Source organism: Wickerhamomyces anomalus (genome assembly GCF_001661255.1).
Source record: "Wickerhamomyces anomalus NRRL Y-366-8 unplaced genomic scaffold WICANscaffold_3, whole genome shotgun sequence".
NCBI classification, from domain to species: domain Eukaryota; kingdom Fungi; phylum Ascomycota; class Saccharomycetes; order Phaffomycetales; family Wickerhamomycetaceae; genus Hansenula; species Hansenula anomala.
The window spans coordinates 1-21580 of NW_017567112.1; the positions used below are offsets into that span (position 1 = coordinate 1).

At 34.8% G+C, this 21580-nt stretch overlaps 13 protein-coding genes across 13 annotated transcripts; 9 read left to right on the forward strand and 4 right to left on the reverse strand.

Annotated features, from left to right (window-relative positions):
- Positions 1 to 358: 358 nt before the first annotated feature.
- On the forward strand, positions 359 to 684 carry WICANDRAFT_62091 (uncharacterized protein; the record flags this gene model as incomplete). Its single annotated transcript, XM_019183308.1, has 2 exons — positions 359 to 496; positions 556 to 684. The coding sequence occupies 2 exons, from the start codon at positions 359 to 361 to the stop codon at positions 682 to 684; spliced, it is 267 nt and encodes an 88-aa protein (XP_019038715.1).
- Positions 685 to 997: 313 nt separating this feature from the next.
- Positions 998 to 2404, forward strand: WICANDRAFT_30330 (pepsin-like aspartic protease; the record flags this gene model as incomplete). The annotated part of the gene is made up of 1 exon (XM_019181721.1): positions 998 to 2404. One exon carries the CDS (start codon positions 998 to 1000, stop codon positions 2402 to 2404), a length of 1407 nt encoding a protein of 468 aa, XP_019038716.1.
- A 31-nt stretch (positions 2405 to 2435) lies between these two features.
- Positions 2436 to 3320, reverse strand: WICANDRAFT_30969 (pyridoxal 5'-phosphate synthase subunit PdxS; the record flags this gene model as incomplete). The annotated part of the gene is made up of 1 exon (XM_019181781.1): positions 2436 to 3320. The coding sequence occupies one exon, from the start codon at positions 3318 to 3320 to the stop codon at positions 2436 to 2438; it is 885 nt and encodes a 294-aa protein (XP_019038717.1).
- Positions 3321 to 3568: 248 nt separating this feature from the next.
- WICANDRAFT_31482 (pyridoxal 5'-phosphate synthase subunit PdxT) lies at positions 3569 to 4354 on the forward strand (the record flags this gene model as incomplete). The annotated part of the gene is made up of 2 exons (XM_019181838.1): positions 3569 to 4151; positions 4191 to 4354. 2 exons carry the CDS (start codon positions 3569 to 3571, stop codon positions 4352 to 4354), a joined length of 747 nt encoding a protein of 248 aa, XP_019038718.1.
- Positions 4355 to 4360: 6 nt separating this feature from the next.
- SGE1 (Sge1p) lies at positions 4361 to 6016 on the reverse strand (the record flags this gene model as incomplete). Its single annotated transcript, XM_019185576.1, has 1 exon — positions 4361 to 6016. One exon carries the CDS (start codon positions 6014 to 6016, stop codon positions 4361 to 4363), a length of 1656 nt encoding a protein of 551 aa, XP_019038719.1.
- Positions 6017 to 6128: 112 nt separating this feature from the next.
- Positions 6129 to 7657, forward strand: WICANDRAFT_104603 (GATA-type transcription factor). The gene is made up of 2 exons (XM_019180420.1): positions 6129 to 6493; positions 6550 to 7657. The coding sequence occupies exons 1-2, from the start codon at positions 6450 to 6452 to the stop codon at positions 7637 to 7639; spliced, it is 1134 nt and encodes a 377-aa protein (XP_019038720.1). The 5' UTR covers positions 6129 to 6449; the 3' UTR covers positions 7640 to 7657.
- A 149-nt stretch (positions 7658 to 7806) lies between these two features.
- Positions 7807 to 9443, forward strand: WICANDRAFT_91128 (uncharacterized protein). The gene has a single exon (XM_019186277.1). It carries the CDS (start codon positions 7875 to 7877, stop codon positions 9057 to 9059), a length of 1185 nt encoding a protein of 394 aa, XP_019038721.1. The 5' UTR covers positions 7807 to 7874; the 3' UTR covers positions 9060 to 9443.
- An 8-nt stretch (positions 9444 to 9451) lies between these two features.
- QCR2 (ubiquinol--cytochrome-c reductase subunit 2) lies at positions 9452 to 11009 on the reverse strand (the record flags this gene model as incomplete). Its single annotated transcript, XM_019186278.1, has 1 exon — positions 9452 to 11009. A coding segment is annotated over one exon (1114 nt), but the record flags the coding sequence as incomplete, so codon positions are not given.
- A 642-nt stretch (positions 11010 to 11651) lies between these two features.
- Positions 11652 to 12437, forward strand: DPM1 (dolichyl-phosphate beta-D-mannosyltransferase; the record flags this gene model as incomplete). The annotated part of the gene is made up of 1 exon (XM_019181723.1): positions 11652 to 12437. The coding sequence occupies one exon, from the start codon at positions 11652 to 11654 to the stop codon at positions 12435 to 12437; it is 786 nt and encodes a 261-aa protein (XP_019038723.1).
- Positions 12438 to 12798: 361 nt separating this feature from the next.
- On the forward strand, positions 12799 to 17298 carry GDB1 (bifunctional 4-alpha-glucanotransferase/amylo-alpha-1,6-glucosidase; the record flags this gene model as incomplete). Its single annotated transcript, XM_019185577.1, has 1 exon — positions 12799 to 17298. The coding sequence occupies one exon, from the start codon at positions 12799 to 12801 to the stop codon at positions 17296 to 17298; it is 4500 nt and encodes a 1499-aa protein (XP_019038724.1).
- Positions 17299 to 17676: 378 nt separating this feature from the next.
- Positions 17677 to 19401, forward strand: ATG13 (serine/threonine protein kinase regulatory subunit ATG13; the record flags this gene model as incomplete). The annotated part of the gene is made up of 1 exon (XM_019184675.1): positions 17677 to 19401. The coding sequence occupies one exon, from the start codon at positions 17677 to 17679 to the stop codon at positions 19399 to 19401; it is 1725 nt and encodes a 574-aa protein (XP_019038725.1).
- A 119-nt stretch (positions 19402 to 19520) lies between these two features.
- Positions 19521 to 20507, reverse strand: PZF1 (Pzf1p; the record flags this gene model as incomplete). Its single annotated transcript, XM_019180515.1, has 1 exon — positions 19521 to 20507. A coding segment is annotated over one exon (987 nt), but the record flags the coding sequence as incomplete, so codon positions are not given.
- Positions 20508 to 20759: 252 nt separating this feature from the next.
- Positions 20760 to 21577, forward strand: RPO26 (DNA-directed RNA polymerase core subunit RPO26). Its single transcript, XM_019186279.1, has one exon. It carries the CDS (start codon positions 21147 to 21149, stop codon positions 21366 to 21368), a length of 222 nt encoding a protein of 73 aa, XP_019038727.1. The 5' UTR covers positions 20760 to 21146; the 3' UTR covers positions 21369 to 21577.
- The last annotated feature ends 3 nt before the right edge of the window (positions 21578 to 21580 follow it).

Consider the following 21580-nt stretch of genomic DNA (forward strand, 5'->3'; position numbering starts at 1 on the left):
AATCTTGGATGAGTTGTTCCGGGTTATACTATTTACATGCTGGTTCAGGAAAAATTTTCATTATAAATGTTGGAAAAGATTTTCCGCTGCTGTTCTTGTATATTTGTTTAGACCTTTGGAGAGTGTTGAAACATTCCTGGTGTATTACCACTGAGACTTGTTGACTTTGCTGTTTGTGTTGAATACATATTTGTTATTTGTTACATCTTATATTTGTCTTGTTATCTATTGATTTGTTTGTCGTTAATCTAGTATCAGATCTCTTATTAGCAGCTCCAGACGCTTCTAGAGTTAGATTGGCATCAGTTAGTTGTTCCTATTGTTATTAAATCGATTCTTCTGTTGATCATTAAACATCATGGTGAAGTTAGAAAGTGACAGCTCCGATGGAGACATTCCTATGACTACCAAAGATAGAATTGATGAGTTATTCTCTGATCGTTTGAGTGAAGATGATCTCAAGTACATCTTGGAGAAGAAGTTGAACTTGAACTCAGTGAATGAAACAAAGGGCGATGAAATCCGTGATTATAAATCAGACGAAAACTTAAAAAGTTTAATGGAGTCGCATTCAATAATAAAGCTAAAGAAATACCAATTTCTAAAGGTATGACACCAGAGCACGCTGGTAAAATTATCAATGAATCTGTTGAGCTTTTGAAGAAAAAGGGAATTGAAGTCTGAAGAGTAATATAGGAAGAGCCATGTTTAAAGCTGTAGTCAGACCTGCCACAAATCTCCGTGCCAATTGCACATTCGCGAAAAAGAAAAAGAGCTCTTGATTCTGGAATCGTTTCTTCCAGGAACCATACATTGTCGATCATGGATAATGCACTTAATTAAAAAGTATTCAACAAGCCTTTGAGCAGAGCACACCGTGTTGTCAATTTGTATCCAAAGATGGTAATCATGAACAAAAAAAGTTTTCGTGTTATAAGAACTTAATTTTCCTCGAGCCATTCCTTCTACAATATCTTGAAAACAATCCAACAAGACTATGAAGCTTTTAGTGCTCTTTTTATCAACCTTCTTCATCATAAAATCTGTTTCCTGTCAAGTTGTCAAATTTGATTACTCCAAGAAAACTCAAGATTCTAATTCACACACAGCCTCAAGTCCATTAATCAATAAATTGAGGAAAAGACAAGATACTTATCAAGCTATAGGGTTCACAGATGATACAGTAGCATATTATGTTAATTTAACAGTGGGTTCTCAAGGGAAAGAGATATTGGCGGTACTGGATACTGGATCTTCAGATCTATGGTTCCCTGGACCTGATAACACCGAATGCACCAATGGGAAACCTAATGGACCAAGATTCGTTGATGCTCCAGAGTTAACATCTTCTGAAACTAATCCAAAAGAATCAGCATTAGCTGAATTAGCAAAAGATATACAAAATTATTGTTCACCTTCAAATGTATTCAATTATCATAATTCCAAAACTTGGCATTCAAATGATACTTTATTCAAAATTAGTTATTTAGATGGTTCAATATCAACAGGATTATGGGGAACTGATAACATTCAAGTTGGTGGTATTGAAATTCCAAATTTTTCATTTGCAGTGACAAATAGCAGTAATGCATCAGCAATATTTGGAATTAGTTTTGATAAAAGTGAAACAACTTACATAATGAATTCCAAACCTCCATATACATACTCAAATTTCCCAATGAGATTAAAACAAGATGGTCATATATCTAAGATTACATATTCATTAAGTTCTGGTAAACCTGGTGATTTCGAAGGCACTTTATTAGTCGGTGGTGTTGATCATGCCAAATATTCAGGTGGGTTAGTCACAGTTCCGATCCTATCAGATCAAACAACAGCTGTCACATTATCAAGTTTAGGTTTAAAGACAAATGGCTCCAATATTGAAACAATATCTTCAACTTTTTATAAAACCTTATTGGATTCTGGTACAACAACTGCGAATTTCCCCCATCAGTTATTAGATCCTTTAGCTAGAAAATTAGGATCAACTTTGACAACAGTTAAACATAATAGTTATGAATATTATGACGTTGATTGTTCATACCTTGGTGACAAAAATTATACCTTTGAGTTGGATTTTTCAGGAAAAATCATCAGTGTTCCATTATCAAATGCAGTTCAAAAACAACCATCAAATGATGTATGCTTTTTGAAAATTGTTTCATTAACAGATGATATAATTATTTTAGGTGACATTTTTTTAAGCTCTGCATACATTGTTTACGACTTGGAAGATCAAGAAATATCAATTGCACAAGCTAACCATAGCTCTGAAGAAGACATTGAACCAATAGTAACATCAGTCCCATCAGCTACAAAAGCTACAGCATATTCATCCACATTCTCAAAAAGGTTACCTGAAACGACTACATATGATGTATTCTCTACAGTACTGATATAATTAAATATATATATATACATGATTATAGATTTTACCAACCTCTAGTTGACAATTTTTCCTTTTCTTTCAATTGATCCACTGCAACGCCAAACATCAATTCACCTAAATCAGTTGAGTACTCTAATAATTTGGCTGGATCATTATAATGAGTCACTGAGTTCACAATAGCAGCAGCCAATCTTTCTGGATTTTTGGATTTAAAAATACCAGATCCTACAAACACACCATCACAACCTAATTGCATACATAACGCAGCATCAGCTGGGGTTGCAATACCACCTGCAGCAAAATTGACAACTGGAAATTTCCCATTGTTGGAAATCAAATCTTTTAGTCTTTGGATGGGGATTCTGTTGTCGTTGGCATAAACCTCTAACTTAACTTCATCATTCTTTAAAGTCAAGACGTATTCAATCTCTTGCTTAATCAAAGTTATATGAGAAACAGCTTCGGAAATATCACCTGTACCTGCTTCACCTTTGGTTCTCAACATTGCTGCACCTTCATCGATTCTTCTCAAGGCCTCACCGAGGTTTCTAGCACCACATACAAATGGAACTTTGAACTTCTTCTTGTCAATGTGATACAATTTATCGGCAGGGGTTAAAACTTCAGACTCGTCAATGTAGTCAATTCCTATTTCCTCCAAGATTTGAGACTCCACGAAATGCCCGATTCTGCACTTGGCCATCACTGGAATAGAGACGGTTTCCATTATCTCTTTGATCAATTTAGGATCACTCATTCGACACACTTGATTCGAAGCTCTCATGTCCGCTGGAATACGCTCCAATGCCATGACTGCACAAGCACCAGCTCTTTCAGCTATTCTTGCTTGTTCTGCGTTGACAACGTCCATAATAACACCGCCTTTAAGCATTTGAGCTAGCCCTTTGTTTAACTTTAGATCCGACATGATGAGCTGTTATTGATTTGGGACGTCAAAACTACTACAAAGATCAAGGAGTTGAAGCCATATTTATACACGGGAACTAGATTATTATCTTTAGCCCATCAAACGTTTAAGCGACTTTTCGTTGGTTGACAAGCTGGTGACTCGTTCGCACGGAGCGAAGTGTTGACTCGGATTATTCTCTTAAGTATATTCGAACCAACCAAACGAATTAATATATGGTTGACTCATGAATTGTATGCTCCTATTTAATGACTCAAAACTACCCAATTCTTAACCTTGCTCGTATTATACTTTTCATCAAGGATATGAGGAACCAAAAAAAGTATACAGTTGGTGTATTAGCTCTACAAGGTGCTTTCAAAGAGCATATTCATCTACTAAACCAAGCAACAAATAACTACGATAGCTATGAAATATCCTATATTGAAGTTAGAAATCAACAACAATTGTCCACTTGTGATGCATTGATTGTTCCCGGAGGAGAATCTACTTCAATGTCATTGATTGCAGAGAGAAGTGGCATGTTAGAACCTTTAGCAAACTATGCCCTTTTAAAAAAACCAATTTGGGGAACTTGTGCAGGGTTGATTTTTTTATCAAAGCAAGTTATAAATGGTTCTCCTGGTCAAAAATTAATTGGTGCTTTGGATATTCAAGTCAAAAGAAATGCATTTGGAAGGCAGCTTGATTCGTTCGAACAAAATCTTGACTTTACTTCATTTATTCCTGGTGTAAATGATTTCCCGTCAATCTTTATAAGAGCCCCTGTTGTTTCAAAAATCTTAAAAACGAGTTCATCAGATGAAATAATAACAATGAAAGAAACCATTAGTGAAAATGCAAATGTAATATTTTCCAACATTATCAAAGAAAAAGTCAATGAATCACCCGTCAAAATCTTATATCAATTAGATAACGGTCTTATTGTGGCTGTTAGACAAGGAAACATTCTGGGAACCTCTTTCCATCCAGAATTGAGTGATGATTGTAGGTTTCATAAATGGTTTATTGATGAGTTTGTGCTTCAAATTTGAGTAGAATTATTTTTCATTAACATTTTCTTGTAGAGGTTCTAAACCTGTATCTCTAACGGTGGCATTACTCAATAAACAAAAGGCAATGCAACCTATCCACAAGTAAAACACATTCTTCAATGATTCCATATAAATATTTTTCAAGAATTGGACTTGGATCAAAGAGTACTTATCAAAAGAGGGAATGCTAAACACTTGACTCTTTAAAGATTTGACTTCTTCTGAACTAAAATAAGAAGCTCCATAATTGGTGAGCTTTTGATTATAAAAATTTGACAAAATTGTTGAAGCAACGGCTAATCCAACTGAGCCACCAAAACAACGTAAAACATTTCTTGTTGAAATAACAATTGCCCGATCTTTTCTGTAGGATTGTGCTTGTACTGCAATCAACGTAGGCTGGAAAGTTGCCCCAATACCACATCCAGTAACAACTAAAGCACCAATTGTAATTGAAATAGGTGTAGTTGTTCCCCAAAGAAGTAATAAACCCATACCAACAGTCCAAAAGGTATAACCAAACCACACAACATGCCAATAATGTTTGTGTCTTGAAATAATCTGGCCACTAATAACAGAAACGAAAACCTGTGGGAATACCATACACAGCATATACTTGGAAGAATCTATGGTATTGAAACCCCTAATTGATTGCAAATAAAATGGAATATAATACAACATACCAAAATAACATATTCCAAAGAAAAAATTCTGAGCAAATAAAAAATTCAAAGAAACTCTAGTATTGAATAGATGTAAAGGCATCATTGGAAGAAGTGCAAACTTTTTTTCAACAATCAAAAAAACAATAAATGAAACTCCTCCAATACATAGGAATGCAATTGAAAATGCACTATCCCACTTATAAGTTGAACCACCGCCACTTATTGGAATCAATAGGAAAATTATTGTAACAGAGCTTGACAAAAACCCCAAAACATCAATTTGTGAAAATTGTTTCTTCATATCCTGTTTATGATGTGTATAAGGAACCAGCCATACAATGAATGTGCATCCTGATATAACAAGAGGGAATAACATAAAGTAGAATTTCCTCCAAGAGTGTGTGTGTGTTATGAACGCTGAAGCTAAAAATGGCCCAATTGCATTACCCAATCCAACACATGAACCTAAAATTCCTTGATATTTCCCTCTTTCCTCTAATGTAACAATATCAGAAACAATCATCATACTCAGTGATGTAATACCACCATTACCAATTCCAGAAAAACCTCTAAAAATATATAGTTGGTATGGAGTTTGTGCCAATGCACATGCTAAGTCTGATAATGATAAAATAACCATGGAGGCTATCAAAACATATTTTCTTGAAAAAATGTCACTAAATCTTCCAAAGAGCACCATGAATACCGTTTGACTAATCAAGGATGATGTCCCAGCCCATGAAACTGTCTCTTGAGCATCTAATTCCTCTGCTATATCTGGAAGTGCAATAGTAATCCCGTTTTGGTCAACAAAAGATAAAAACAATGCACTTGCTAAGGCTCCAAAGACAATAAGTAGCTTTTTTTTGGGTAGAATGTTATCATGGGAGTCAGCCAAAACTTGAGAAAGGTGAACTTCCAGTGTATTAACCTCCTCATCATCCTTGATTTTGAGTTGTTCCCGCTTAATGGTTTCAATTGAGGATGTAGATGTCATCTTAAATCATTAATGTTTTTTTTTGAAGATTTATTATGAATGGGCTAGAATATTAACCATGACTCTCAAAGCTCATGGAGCTGAAGGAAAAAAAACAAGTGCGCCATCGGCTCAATTTATTCAATATCATGTAATCTGTTGATAAACCAAAAAATCTACTTTCGTATCATGAATTTTTTTCCATAGATCGCAAAACTGGCCCGAAATGGAAGTTTCTCCGTGGAATAAAATTCTGTCGCGACATTTAAACAAAAATTACAAAAAATCCTCGTACAGATTCAATCAATCGAGATTCCAAAAGAATTCACCTCAAACATGAGAACTTTAGATAGAAAAGAAAAAGTCCTCTTAGTTGCTAGTATATAAACCGGAAATATCAGCCATGTGATCTCAACCACATTTGCTAGTCTGTTCAATAGACTTTGTATGCAGAATGACTGACTCAAAAACAACAGGCAAGGAAATAAAGAAAGAGAAGTAGGTAATTTATCAAGAATCAGACAATGGGACAGTGTTACTAATAATTATGACAGCTTACCATCATTTACAGAACTATGCTCAAGCTCAAAGATACAAACACCGCATCAAATAAGTAGAGCTAGTGACCCGTTATCTTCTGGATCAGGTACCAACAAAGATGCAATCAAAACATTACTTTTAGCATTTAGCCAGGAAATAGGGACATCCATTCCAGAGCCCAATAATAGAAATTATATCTTGTCCAAATCGGAATCACCTCATGAAACTACTTCAACTAGAGAATCAACGTCAAATGAGTCCTTGAGTAATTGTTTCCAACCAAAGAATTTAGCTTTATCTGAAAGTTTGATAGAAGTATTGCACTCAATTGAGAGATCCAATCATGCCCATAGAGAGTTGTTCCCGTTTATTAATAGGATTTATCTAGATCTAATGGAGTATGTGAACAGGACGAAAGTGCAGCAAGAACCTCAAGAGCTTTTCAACCTTTTATTTCAGTATGAAAGTCTAAATGGTGATCCTATAGCTTCTAAAATATCTCGTGCTGATTTGAATGCTTTCTTACAAACAATTCCAATACAGGCGTTGGAAGATTGTATTCAAAACGCTGAGCTAGTTAAGAAGGGTCTTTGTGATTGGTTGCAATTTAGATTGAATGAAAAGGAGAAGGAACTACAACGATTATTACCAACACCAGTATATAGACATTCAAGCACCCCATTTCAATCAACAGTGCATAACTCAGGTCACAAACCTTCAAGTGACTATAATGCCAGTACAACCAACTCAGTTTCTGAGTCTGCATCAAGTTCTAATAGATCATCTACATCGCCAGAAAGAAGGAAAGTTGATCTCATTGATGAAATCAATGCTGAGAAGAAGAAGGAGAAGCTTGCTTCTTTGGGGATTGACGTTGAAAAAATCCCAACTAGTACAGTGGTGGGACAATGTTGTCTTCAATGTGACTCTGATGATACTCCAGAATGGAGAAGGGGTCCTTATGGTCCAAGATCTTTGTGTAATGCTTGTGGGTTATTCTATGGAAAGCTGGTTAAAAGATTTGGTAAAGACCAAGCAGCCCAAGTTATGGAGAGAAGAAAATCACAGGGCAATGGGAAAGATAGAAGGATTCCTATAGAGTAAAATAAACAAATGAACTTTAAGAGCTCATCCTAGTTATTTTGTTTAAATGGAGTTGTGTAGTTTTAGAAGCTCGCGAACTAATTCCACTGGAAGTAAAATAAGGAACAGAAAAAAAAAAATAGATCGTAAACTTGAACAATTATAAAATACGTTGCTTTGACATCTATGTACATCAACTTATAATGATTCCAAAACTCTCGTTAATATAGAGACTTCATATAATCAAGAAAACAACATGGCTTCACCAATATTTGTCTCAAATCCTAGCCCGACTTTTTCATGGACTGCTATATTCAAAGGCTGTCAGTTTGCATTCTTAGGTGCCTATAGATTACTTCAAAATCAACTGTTTTTCGAGAATCCCAAATATTTCAAATTCACTTTTGTTGCATTACAGCTTTCAATTGTTGTTCAAATTGTGTTGTCCTTGCCCTCCATAGTTACAAAATTTTCTTATTGGATACTTCGTTTCATTGTGAACAAAGAGATTGACATTCAAAAATTGAATGAATTGATTTCGTTCTTCATTTATGATGTATTCCAGTTACAAGCCATCATACTTTTAGTGATTTATACATTGTATTATGATGTTTTTGAAGAGGTTTTCATTAGTGGATTGCAGTACATTGATCAAGTGACTATAGCAAATAAGAAAACATCCAAAAATGTTTATTCAACAGGTTTATTGAAATGCAAACGAGTTAATCTTCGAAATATCTCTTTACTATCAAACTGGATAGCTAAATTGAACCGGTTTTCAACTCACCAAATCAATCATTTATCACAATTGTTGCAATCATATCTACAATTGGTGATGATGAATTTGTTCATTTATTCATGCACACATATACCTAGGTTGAGCTCGGTAGTTGTTTCATTTATTGTTTCAAGAAGTTTCAATACTAAATTGGGTACTAGTGTTACGTTTCTTGTTTTTTCAATGGGGTTGGTTACACCACCGTACGTTTTGTTGGAATTTTATTCATTTTACTCGATTACACAACTTATGGTTAAATATTTATTAAACATTCCATATTTCCAAAAACTAAATTTCACTGATCTCCAATCTGATAACTGGCTTTATTCAAGAGCTGGGCTTTCATTTGGATTCGGTTCTGTTTTCACCATGTTGGCATGGAAATTCAACTACATTGCATTATTAATTTTGATTTTACAACAATTAAGCTTAGCATATTTCATATCTCAAGTTACGGACCCAGTACCTGAATCATTAACAGAGCCATGGATTTTAACCCAAATTTATTGGACCAGGATTTATAATAAGTTGACTGTTTCAGGTGATGGATTCAAACCAATTCCACTCTCATATATTATTTCCAAGCATGAGTCCAGTACGCCTGATACCAGTGCATACGTTACCCCAATATCTTCAACCACAAGCTTAAATAGATTGAACTAATAGAATTAACTTGTTAACTGATCTGTAGTTGTGATATATTATAAAATGAATTCGCGAAACTTACCCGCGAATGCAGTACCGCGAATTAATTTTTATAATTATTCCATAAAAATGAAGGTTTTAAACAGATGACAACACTCTTGGGTGAACATCAAAATACTAAAACAATAATTAAAGATGTCTGTAAGTTGTATTGGGTTTTTCTAGCTTACTGTTTTTGAGATCACTAACTTTTAATGCAGCTCAATGTTATAAACCCTAAACCATTTATCAAAGAATTAGTTGGTACAAAAGTCTTGATAAAGCTAAAATTTAACAACACAAGTTATAAAGGAATACTGAATGCTAGTGATAACTATTTTAACATAAGTTTATCTGATCCAGAAGAAATAGTGGATGGTACATCAACCCCCTTGGGTAATGATTTGTTCATAAGATGTAACAACGTGTTGTATATACAGCAGTCAAAAGACTAGTGATTAATATGCTACAAAGAAAAATGGTTAAAAATTCACAATATATGTGTATGTATAATATAAAAGTAAACAGTTTACAGAATATTAATGGGGGGTTGATGGAATAGTATGTACTTTTATATCTTTCTGTTCCTCCCAAAAGTCAAACAATAATAATAGATTTTTTTTCTTTTTCAATTTTCCTTTATTGTTAATTAACACCACCACATCACCATCCTATTTTTTTTTATATATATATAATTCAAGTTTTTTGTTTAAAAAATGCTATAATAGATTTTCTCATGTCATTATTTTGATAAATTTTTCTTATCACTTCTTTCTCTCATTCTAATCTAACTCTTTCGTCGCTCAATCAACAATTTATAATTCATCAGCATATGGTAAGTTTGAAACATCACCAACAGCAACATAGTTAAATTTACCTAATTTGAAATCTTTAACTTTTGAGACATCTAAAGATAATGGAGTGATGGCGGTGTCATTGGCAAAAGCTATTTGAGCATTGGTATAATTGTTAGCAACTGAGATATCAGTAGATTTTTTCAAGCTTGAAACAATTTGTTTAATGTTTGAAGAAACAGTTGATGAATCACCTTTAACAGCTAAAGTGAATAAACCTGATTGAGCATATTTGTTAAATTTAACTTCTGAAATCAATTCAGATAAACCAGATAATGGAGATGATAAAAAGTTTGTTAAAACTTCATAAGTAGCAAAATCAGCAGCTTTAACTGGGATAGCAATAGCAGCAACTGAGGCACCAGTAGCTCTTAGTCTTGATTCAACACCTTCATAAGTTTTTGGAGCTGAAGTAGCTAATAATGATTTACCTTCTGGTAATCCGTATAATGAAGAATCTTTGTAGAAATTATCTAAATCTTTTGGATTGATACCTTTACCATAGATTTCAATGTTTTCTTTAACGTAAACTTGGTCAGCATAAGCTTTAACATCATCTAAAGTGACATTTTGAACACCATCATAATATAATGGTTTACCTAAATCACCTCTATAAGTGATTGAATGTAATAATTCTGAAGCTTTGAAAATTGGATCAGCATTAGCGGTAGCTAAATCGTATTTTGCAGCTGGTAAAACAACTTCTGGGAATTCATGTGGTCTGAAAGAAGTTTTATATAAGACATCACCTAAGGCATTAACGAAATATGGTAAATTTTCTTTTAAAAAGTTTGCAGTTAAATAAATTGCATCTCTATCAACTTTTGAATAAAATTGACCACCTAATAATTCGGTTTCTCTTGTTAATCTCAAAGCAGATTTAGATCTAGTGTTTTGGAAGTTGAATCTTGATAATAAATGAGCAAGACCATCTTTTGGAGCATAACGAGAACCTGCATTAACTTTGACTGTTAATGAAGAAACTTTACCAGCTTCAAAATCAGTGGCTTGGACTTTTGTAGCATAACCTCTTGTTGAGGATGGAATTGATCTTGCCAATCTTCTTGAAAGCATCTTGTTCTTCTTCTTGTTGTTGCTGAATATGGATGAGAGAGTTTTGTGTACACAACTATATGATGTCGAAGATTATTGTTACTTGGATTCGTTATTTTTTTTTTCCTTTGAGATTGAAAATTGCACCAACATGATTGGGTGGAGTCGGATATAGCTCTTAGGGGTATTTTCCGAGGGCAATGAATTGTAGTGGATTTGGTTTACGCATATTAACGGTGGTTAAATTGGGAGTGGTCTATGGGAATGGTGTAGTTTAAGTTGGAGGTGTAGCTGGGTATATTCTGGGTATTGTGAGTGGTGTTAAATCCTGGGCTTCCCTTGTTTTTGGTGCTGTAGATGAGCCAGCTTTAGTAGCAACGCTAAAGGACACCAAGTAAACATCACTGAACAACACAATACACATAGTCCCATCTTACCACTCTCATATATTCAACAGACCCCATCGAATCCCTCCCATTTCCCAGTATAAAATCAACTACTGGCTCTTTCACCGTGAAATCGCCAATATTTGGTTGTCGCACTCTATGAGAAGACACTTTTTTTTTTAAATTTTCTCTGAACACGTCTCCAAAATTTCACCAACACGAAAAAATACATAAACAATCAATTGAGCTTTGACCATCAAGACAAATCATTGCTGAAAATGGCTATTGAAAACAGTATTGTTGTTCCGGCTTATCATGAAAAGCTAAATATCAAACCTTTAACCACTAGATTATTCGCTGCCTTGGGCACTGCTGACTCTAAAAAGACAGAATTGATCTTTGTTGATGATAATTCAAATGATGGTTCAGTTGAAGAGGTTGAAGCATTAAAGAAACAAGGTTACAATGTCGATATAATTGTTAGAACAACTGAACGTGGTTTGAGTTCTGCTGTCTTGAGAGGTTTTGCTGAATCTAAAGGTGAATATTTGATGTGTATGGATGCTGATTTACAACATCCTCCAGAAACAGTCCCTGATTTTTTGAAAAATTTAAGATCTCACCCATTTTCAATTGGTACCAGATATGCTGATGGTGTTGGTATTGATAAGGATTGGCCATTATATCGTCGTGTTATTAGTTCAGGTGCTAGAATCTTGGCTAGACCTTTAACTACTGCATCTGATCCAATGAGTGGATTTTTCGGTGTTCAAAAAAAATACTTGACTAATGCTCAAAATGTCAATACACAAGGTTTCAAAATTGCATTAGAGTTATTAGCTAAGCTTCCTTTACCAAAAAATGAACCAATTGGTGAAGTTCCATATTCTTTTGGTGTCAGAACTGAAGGTGAATCAAAATTGTCAAGTAAAGTTATGATTCAATACTTGGAACAATTAAAAGAATTGTACATTTACAAGTTCGGTGCCTTGCCTTTGTTATTTATCATCCTCTTCTTAATTGTTGCTGCTTACATTGTTTTGTCCAACATCATCTTTGGTTAATTCAATCTAGTTATTATTCATGTTTTTATAAAGTTGTAAACTGATCTGTCACTTGTAACGGGCGCCATTCATTGGTCGCGATCGATTCGCGAGTTTTGGTGGTCCAGGCAGAGGCGCCCTCAGGCAGGCAGACAAGCCCATCGCAGCTAGGCAGAGAAAGGGCCCCACAGGCGGAGTGCAGCCAACAGCAATCTTGATCATACACAATTCTTCTACACATGATTTTAATTTCAACCAAGGGGGTCTCGTTTCATCCTTGAACAAACAAAACCCATCAACACACTTTCCCAATTCAATCCATCCTCAACCGCCCAGTTCCTTTCCAATATTTTACTCATTACTCCTTTATCAAAAAGAAGCAATGACTACCCTTATTCTCAAGGTTGATGAGAACGGAGAAACAAAGGAAAAAGGTGTTGTGTTTCTTCCAGCTTTACCGCTTCCAAATAACTATCAAGATGGTGATTACTTGTTCAATCTAAGACTTGTTATTCCTGCTGCTTGTCCAATCTCTAGAAACGGTATTGTTTGGATCAATGTTCCTGAAGATGCTGACACCCCTTTCGAAAGATCAAAATATCATAAAAGAGCTATAGAAAATTCATTCACGTGTGATAATGAATTGGATTTCAAGATTTATAAACCTGGTTCTTATAGCTACTACATTTCCTATAGAGATGATTCTAATCATTTAAAAACCACTAGAAAGTTTTATTTTGTTGTTCCTCCTTCACTTTATATCAATAATGAATTTATCCCATTAAATGCAATTGCTCTTGAATCTGTTATTTCCAAATGGTTGGGGCCAAGAACAAATTGGGATAATGTCTTCAATGAAATCTCAAAGAAGAATTATAATATGGTTCATTTCACTCCTTTACAAGAAAGAGGTGAATCAGACTCTCCTTATTCAATTTTTGATCAATTAACTTTTGATCCAAATTTATTTGAAAATCAACAAGATGTTGAACAATTGGTTCAAAAACTTCAGAAAGAAAAAAATTTATTATCAATTACCGATGTTGTCTTCAATCATACTGCTAATAATTCAACTTGGCTTAGAGATCATCCAGATGCCGGTTATAATAAAGAAACTGCTCCTCATTTAATTTCGGCTATTGAACTTGATGGGAAATTATTGGAATTTAGTGATCGATTAAAAGAATTGAATTATCCAACTAATTTAAACAACGTTTCAGATTTACTTAAAATTATGGATGGTATCAAAGTTCATGTGCTTGGTGATTTGAAGCTTTGGGAATTTTATGTCATTGATGTTAAAAATTCATTGAATGAATTGAAACAAATTTGGGATTCAAATCACCAATTTGAAAAAATTGAAATCCCTGAAGATATTAAAGGTTCGTTAGTTAAATTGGCTCATTTCGTGGCCGAAAATGCTGCAACTATTACACTGGCTGATCGTTACGCCAATAAAGTTGATCCATTAAAATTGGCCACTATCTTGAACTCTGCCTTTGATGTCCATTCTTTCGAAGAAATTGAAGAGAATGCTCATAAAATCCTAGATGAAGTGAACTTACCAAGATATAAAGAATATGATAATGATGTTGGTGATATAATGGAGCAGTTATTTAATAGAATTAAATATTTACGTGTTGATGACCATGGTCCAAAACTAGGTGAAATCAACAAGAAGAATCCATTAACTGAACCATATTTTACCAGATTCACTGCAAAAGACGGGAAAGATTATCAATTAGCTAATAACGGTTGGATATGGAATGGTAACCCATTGGTGGATTTCGCTTCAAATCAAACCAAAAGTTATTTAACTCGTGAAGTTATCATCTGGGGTGATTGTGTTAAATTGCGCTATGGTTCAGGTCCTCAAGATTCACCATATTTATGGAACAGAATTGAAGAATATGTGAAGTTATCTGCAAAGATTTTTGACGGTTTTAGAATCGATAATTGTCACTCTACACCATTACATGTTGGAGAATATTTTTTGGATTTAGCAAGAAGAATTAAACCAAATCTATATGTTGTTGCAGAATTGTTTTCTGGCTCGGAAGATATGGATAATTTATTTGTGGAAAGATTAGGTATTTCATCATTAATCCGTGAAGCTATGCAAGCTTGGTCTGTTGATGAATTATCAAGGTTAGTTTACAGACATGCTGGTTTGCCAATTGGTTCTTTCCAACCATTACCATTAGATGATTTTGCTTATCCTCCAGATGGTAAAGATGAAGTTATTACAAATTGCTTGTCAGAAATACAAATTCCAAGAATCTTGAAACCTGCTCGCACACATGCCTTATTTATGGATTGTACACATGACAATGAAACTCCTTATGATAAAAGAACAGTTGAAGATACTTTACCAAATGCTGCTCTTGTTTCATTATGTGCAACAGCGGTGGGCTCAGTATTTGGCTATGATGAGTGTTATCCACATCTATTAGATGTTGTTAATGAGAAAAGACAGTATACTTTTGGTAATGGGATTGGTGAAGTTAAAGCTAAACTTTATGAGATCCGTAAGTTAATTTCAAATTCAAGCTACAACGCAGAGGATCATGAAATGCATGTTCATCACGAGGGTCAATTTATCACATTACAGCGTTTGAATGCGAAAACTGGTGAAGGTTGGTTTTTAATTGCTCGTACTAAATTTCATCAAGCTGAAGATCAATGGTTAGCACCAGTGGTGTTGAAAGGTACCAAAGCCAGTCATGAATTTTCATACAGCTTGGAGAAAATTGGCGATCCTTCAAATGATGATTCAAAATTAACTTCTGTTCCAGTGCACGTGAAGAAATTAGAAAGTCCAAAAGTTGAATATATAAATGGTGATTCAGAGATTTCGTTACCAGATTATTTTCCTCAAGGTTCTATTATTGTTTTAAAGACAACAATCGAGAATGTGAATCAAGAATTGGATGATTATATAAGAAATGGTGCTATAAAGTCCACAGAGGGTTTAACTTTATATGATTTAAATGCTTTATTGTACAAGTGTGAATCTGAAGAAAGAGATGCAAGTGCTGGTCAAGATGGTGTTTATGACATTCCAAATCATGGCAAGCTTGTGTATGCTGGATTACAAGGCTGGATTTCTGTGCTGAGAGACGTTATCCAGAATAATGATTTGGCTCATCCAATCTCGGATCATTTGAGAAATGGTCTGTGGGCATTAGATTATATTACAAATAGACTTCAAAAGTATAGAGATGATGGTCCAATAGATACTTTCACTCGTTGGTTGAAAACAAGACTTGATAGAATTAAACAAGTTCCATTCTTCTTGGTTCCTCGTTATTTTGCTCTAGTCATTGGTATTGCTTATGAAGCTTTAAGATTTAGAGCATTAACTTCATTTGTCCCTGAAATTCAAAATGGTAATTTATTTTTACAGAGATTGGCCCTTACTTCAATTCAAATGACTGGTATAATGAGATCAACTTCTTTGGCTCCTTTTAAGCAAGTACCAAGTATGGCGGCAGGTTTGCCACATTTCAGTTATGATTACATGAGATGTTGGGGAAGAGATGTTTTTATTTCAATCAGAGGTTTATTATTAGCCACTGGGAGGTATGAAGATGCTAGAAACCATATATTGAACTTTGCTGCTACGTTGAAACACGGTATGATTCCTAATTTATTAGATGCCGGTAGAAACCCACGTTATAATGCTCGTGATGCTGCTTGGTTCTTTTTGCAGTGCATTCAAGATTATATCCACATCGTTCCAGATGGAGAGAAGATACTCCATGACAAAGTCAAAAGAAGATTCCCATTAGATGATCGTTATATTAAACATGATGATCCAGAAGCTTTTAGTTATGAAACTTCTATAGAAGATATTATTTATGAGATCTTGTCACGTCATGCTAAGGGAATCAAATTTCGTGAAGCAAATGCTGGTCCACGATTAGATAGTCAAATGAAAGATGAAGGTTTCAATGTTGAAGTATTTGTTGATTGGGAAACAGGATTAGTTCATGGTGGGTCACAGTTTAATTGTGGTACTTGGATGGATAAAATGGGTGAAAGCGCAAAGGCTGGTAATAAAGGTGTTCCAGGAACTCCACGGGATGGTGCAGCTGTTGAAATTAATGGTTTATTGAAAAGTGCACTTAGATTTGTTATTCAGTTAAACAAGAAAGGGTTGTTCAAATATGACTCTGTTGAGAAGTCGACTGGTGGTCAAATTAAAATCAAAGATTGGGATGGTTTACTTCAAGATAATTTTGAAAAGTGTTTTTACGTCCCAAAAGATCCTAAAGAAGATTCAATGTACCGTGTTGATCCAGCTATTGTCAATAGACGGGGTATCTATAAAGATCTTTATAAAACTGGTAAGCCATATGAAGATTATCAACTCAGAGCCAACTTCCCGATTGCAATGACAGTTGCACCGGAGTTATTTACCCCAAGTAAAGCGTTAGAAGCTTTAATCATTGCAGATGAGGTCATTAGGGGACCGTTAGGTATGAGGACATTAGATCCGTCAGATTACAACTACAGACCTTATTATATTAATTCAGATGATTCAGATGACTTTGCTACCTCAAAAGGTAGAAATTATCATCAAGGTCCTGAATGGGTTTGGTGCTTTGGTTACTTCCTGCGTGCTTTCCATGCATTCCATTATCAAGACGAATCATTCAAAAATGATTTAGGTGAGCCATCATCTGAATTGAACCAGTTACTCGCTGTTAGACTCAAAGAGCATAGAAAATGGATTAGAGAAAGTCCATGGGCTGGTTTAACTGAGTTGACCAACAAAGATGGAGAGCTTTGTCATGATTCTTCTCCAACTCAAGCTTGGAGTACCTCATGCTTGTTGGATCTTCACTTAGATCTTTGGAACAAAAATTTTACTTCATAAAATAATGAACAGTTCTACAATCCATCATGATTAATATAGTGACTGTCATCATGGCTCGCTACCTTTGATCACTTCATTCCTTGTGTATTTTTGTTATGCATTTTATACATTATATTTTGAATTATGTTTTAAAATTACCCAGTATACACTGTTTGTAGTCGACGGATACTCGCGCCAGTACTAGTGTGATCAATATGTCTGGATGTTCCAGCTTATCAGTGAGTTCGCGAATTCTTAGTCGCGACGTTGTTATTTCCTGATCACAGGAGCTTCTATGTAATTTAACCAAATAAACAAGCTAGGAAGCTCACGCTATACTATCAATAACAGCTATTTTCATTAATCAACAGATAATTACATGGCTCATATCAAGGATTCATGGCGTCAACTAGGAGGGATAAACAGAGCCAGGTTGTTCAGAACTTCTTTCTGAAGGCGGCTAATGTCATCACACAAGCTCGTTCGTCTTTAGAAGACAATACTAATAGCATGAGCTCTTCAAAGCTCAACAAATGGTTCAACTTAGATATGTATGACACCTCAAGAGATGATTTGAAACAATGGAAGTCTTTCAACGGGAAAACCGCTTCTCCTATAGTGATTGAAACATACTTAGATTTAAGAGATATAAACTTGAACCAGTCTTTAACTTTGAAGGATGATCATGGTGACACTTGGAATATAAATACAAAGAAGACAGAAGTTGTTTTGGAAAGATGGCTGATAGAGTTAGACACGACTACATATGATGATGTTAATTCAGAATTGCCCCTACTTTATAAGAAACTCATTCTAACATTCAGATACCTTTATACAATTACAAAGCTTCTTCCAACATATAGGCTACTGAAAAGACTTTTAAAAATTAAGCTAACAAAAACCCCCTTGAAAATTGGAACAAGAATACTAGACGGCTATAAACCTATTGTATCAAAGGGAAGAATAGGTTTGAGCAAACCCATTGTTGCTAACATAGATGATCATTTGGTACAAAAGACTATAAGTCCTGTCTCAACTACAATCGGAACTCTCAAGATCTCAGTCTCATACAGAAAACATACAGATTTTCAACTAAGTGATAATGAGGAGACGCTCTCTAATCATTTTTTGAATATTGATAAGACAAAAACAGCATCCGTTCCTTTAAGAAAAGCCTTCAAAGCTGGTACAGCATCACCACCAAATAGCTCACCATTGGGAAGAAACAATTCAACTGCATCTCTGGCGCAAGTTTTACGAAATCAAAGATCTGGATCAAATAGTGGGCCATGTACGTCAGTCCCAAAGTCAATTACTTCATCAATTGGTTCAATCTATGGCATACCAGTTCCTAACTCCAATGACCTTAGTTCAAGTGGAAGTACTCCCAAATATTCATCGTCTTTTGGAAAAATCACACGTCGTTCAAGTATTAGAAGATCTTCAAGTAATGATCGTGGTACTCCGTCGAGTCTTGAAAGAGGAACGCCTTCAAGTTTCAGAAATCCTTCAAGTGGAATTTATGTGGATGACGATCTTAATGATTTTGTCAAGCTCATTGATAGTAAGCCAGATTTGAGATTGAAATATTCCCCAAATATTCAAGATTCTTTAGGTAAGTTTCAATCCATGAAATCTAGAAATGATATGCTAGGCGAGAGTCTGTCTGCTAGCGTGTTTTCAAAGTCCTCATCTCCTCCACCTCAGATGTCAAGTTATGCTGCTCCTAATTTTCAAGGAAGAAATATGTCAGTTTCACCAAAGTCTAATTCACAATATCTCCCTGCTATCCCTTCCAGATTACTAGAAGGGAATAGTAGTAACGAATCATTGAGTCATGGGTTAAGAGAAACTAGAAGTAACTCCACAAATGTTTCAAGAATAGGTTCAAGTTCGCCTGCATCAATTTTGAGAAGATCAAACAAAAGCTTTAGTATAGGACCTTCAAATCCAACCATTGCAGCCACCGCTACCCATGCCAAAATGCATAAAACAAGTACGTCAATTGATTCATTCACTGGAAAGGGAAAGCCAGGAACCTCTACAAATGAACTCAAACAAGATGATGAAGATGATGATGACCTGCTATTTGCCATGAGTGACATGAATCTACCAAAACAATAATGAATTATAATGAAAAAATCCAAACTCTAAAAAAAAATAATAACTCCTTCCAAACCAATAAACAATTATCCTAACCCAAACACTTTTAACATCTATAAATCAACATTTTCGTCGTTCCTTGCATCTAAAATACTAATAAATTTTTCTTTTTGCTTTTTATGCCATTCCAAATGTCTCTGTAGGTCGTAATCTCTTCTAAACATTCTCGAACAACTTTTGAAAGAACAGGGTATAGTTCTCACTGGAGCTGCGACTGCATTTAGCAACAAATCTGAAGCAGAGCCACCTTTGGATATAAAATTCTGCAATTTTGCAGAGTTTACTAGTGGTGATTGTTGTCTCTTTTCTCTATCTGCATCATCAGATTTGGCTAAATCTTGCAAACTGGTAGGAATGAAACCATGATCATCCTGACAATGTCTCAAAAGTTCCTCTTTTTTAAGATATTCACTGGTACATTCAGTACATTTCCATCTTTTGATAGATTTTTCTGTATCATGGACAACCATGTGCATACGAAGACCTTCTTCCCCAACACAACCCTTTCCACATATGTTACAAGTTAATTTAGGATGATCAGTTTTAACATGTAGTTGTAAGGCAGACCATGTTTTAAAATTATTGAAGCATCCAGGGAAAGTACATTGATAAGCAGGTGACTCACCGTGATGTTTTGTCAAATGATTTGCTAATCTATATGGTCTTGGGAATGTCTTGCCACACTCTTTACATGTTAAAACTTTCAAATGTACTGACTGTACATGGTGCCTCAATTGTTGATGTTTGTAGAACGCCTCCTCGCAGCCTTCTTGATCACATTTGAAAGATTTTGTGTGTGTTATTTCATGACGTTTCAAATGTTGTTTTGTATTGACTCCTTTCCCACATACTAGACATTTGAAGGGTTTATCTTCAGCATGGGATATTATATGTCTCTTGAGATGCGAATCTCTAAAGAAAGCACGATCGCAAAGATCACATTGAAATGGCCTTGAATCTGTATGGGTTCGCTGATGTTGAGTTAGCAAGCTTGGCCTCGAGTATACCTTATCACATCCCTCATAATCACAATGATAAATTTTTGGTCTCGAGCTTGATGAGCTCGATCTTGACGTGACTGATGAGACAGAAGTTGTGGAGACAACTGAATCTCTCCTTCCACGAGAGCTTGGTTCTGATTCTGAGCTCATTAGATCAATAGCCACTCTGAATTACAGCAACAATCAGCAGCACAATAAATGGAAGCTTTTTAGTCTTTTAAACGTAAATACTGTAGTGTTTTATTTAAATTTCCAGAGAAGAAAAAAAAAAAAAAAAAAAAAAAAAAAAAAAAAAAAAGCCACTTGATTATGTAACAATTTGAAAGTTTTCTTCAGGAAAAAAATTAGACATCTTTTGGTGATGAAGTGGAAGAGTGAAGATTCTTAATTTGACTTATTGACTTTGGGCCATGTCTGATTACGGTGATGATGCGTGAGTAGTCGCTTATCCATTCGAGCTCATATTTTCTTTGCGTTTTAACACTTTGAAACAGTTTCAACGATGGAAATGAAAACTTTGAAGATTTCGAACAAGAATACAATTCAGATTACGATGACGTCCAACCTACAGAAGAAGTTGCTGAAGATGGAAGAACTATAGTCAACGGGGGTACTGGTGCTGATGAATTCAATAGTGATCAAGCCAGAAGAAAAACAAACAAAGAGTTAGCCATTCCAAAAAGTAAGAGAACAACAACACCATACATGACTAAATATGAAAGAGCCAGAATCTTAGGTACAAGAGCCTTACAAATATCAATGAATGCACCAGTTTTGGTTGATTTGGAAGGTGAAACTGATCCTTTGCAAATTGCAATCAAAGAGTTGGCTCAAAAAAAGATTCCATTGGTTATTAGAAGATATTTACCAGATGGAAGTTATGAAGATTGGGGTTGTGATGAATTGATCGTTGATATAGATGTCTAAATGTAAAATAATTAATTTGGTTTGTCAATTTTTATTAGTACAGATAACCCTCATCATAATAATAATGTATATTTAGTTTGACACAAAATTTAGAAAGTCCGTACCCATAAACACTTGATCACCATTCATTCTCTCACTTTTAAATCTATCTATAACATCCTTGAACTCACTTTCATTCATTCCTATCGCGCTTAAATTTTTATTCAATTCCT

Coding starts and splice junctions, on each gene's coding strand:
- WICANDRAFT_104603 (XM_019180420.1), top strand. CDS start 6,450: ATGACTGACTCAAAAACAACAGGCAAGGAAATAAAGAAAGAGAA. Junction 6,494..6,549: donor AAGGAAATAAAGAAAGAGAA/GTAGGTAATTTA, acceptor TAATTATGACAG/CTTACCATCATTTACAGAAC.
- WICANDRAFT_91128 (XM_019186277.1), top strand. CDS start 7,875: ATGGCTTCACCAATATTTGTCTCAAATCCTAGCCCGACTTTTTCATGG.
- RPO26 (XM_019186279.1), top strand. CDS start 21,147: ATGACTAAATATGAAAGAGCCAGAATCTTAGGTACAAGAGCCTTACAA.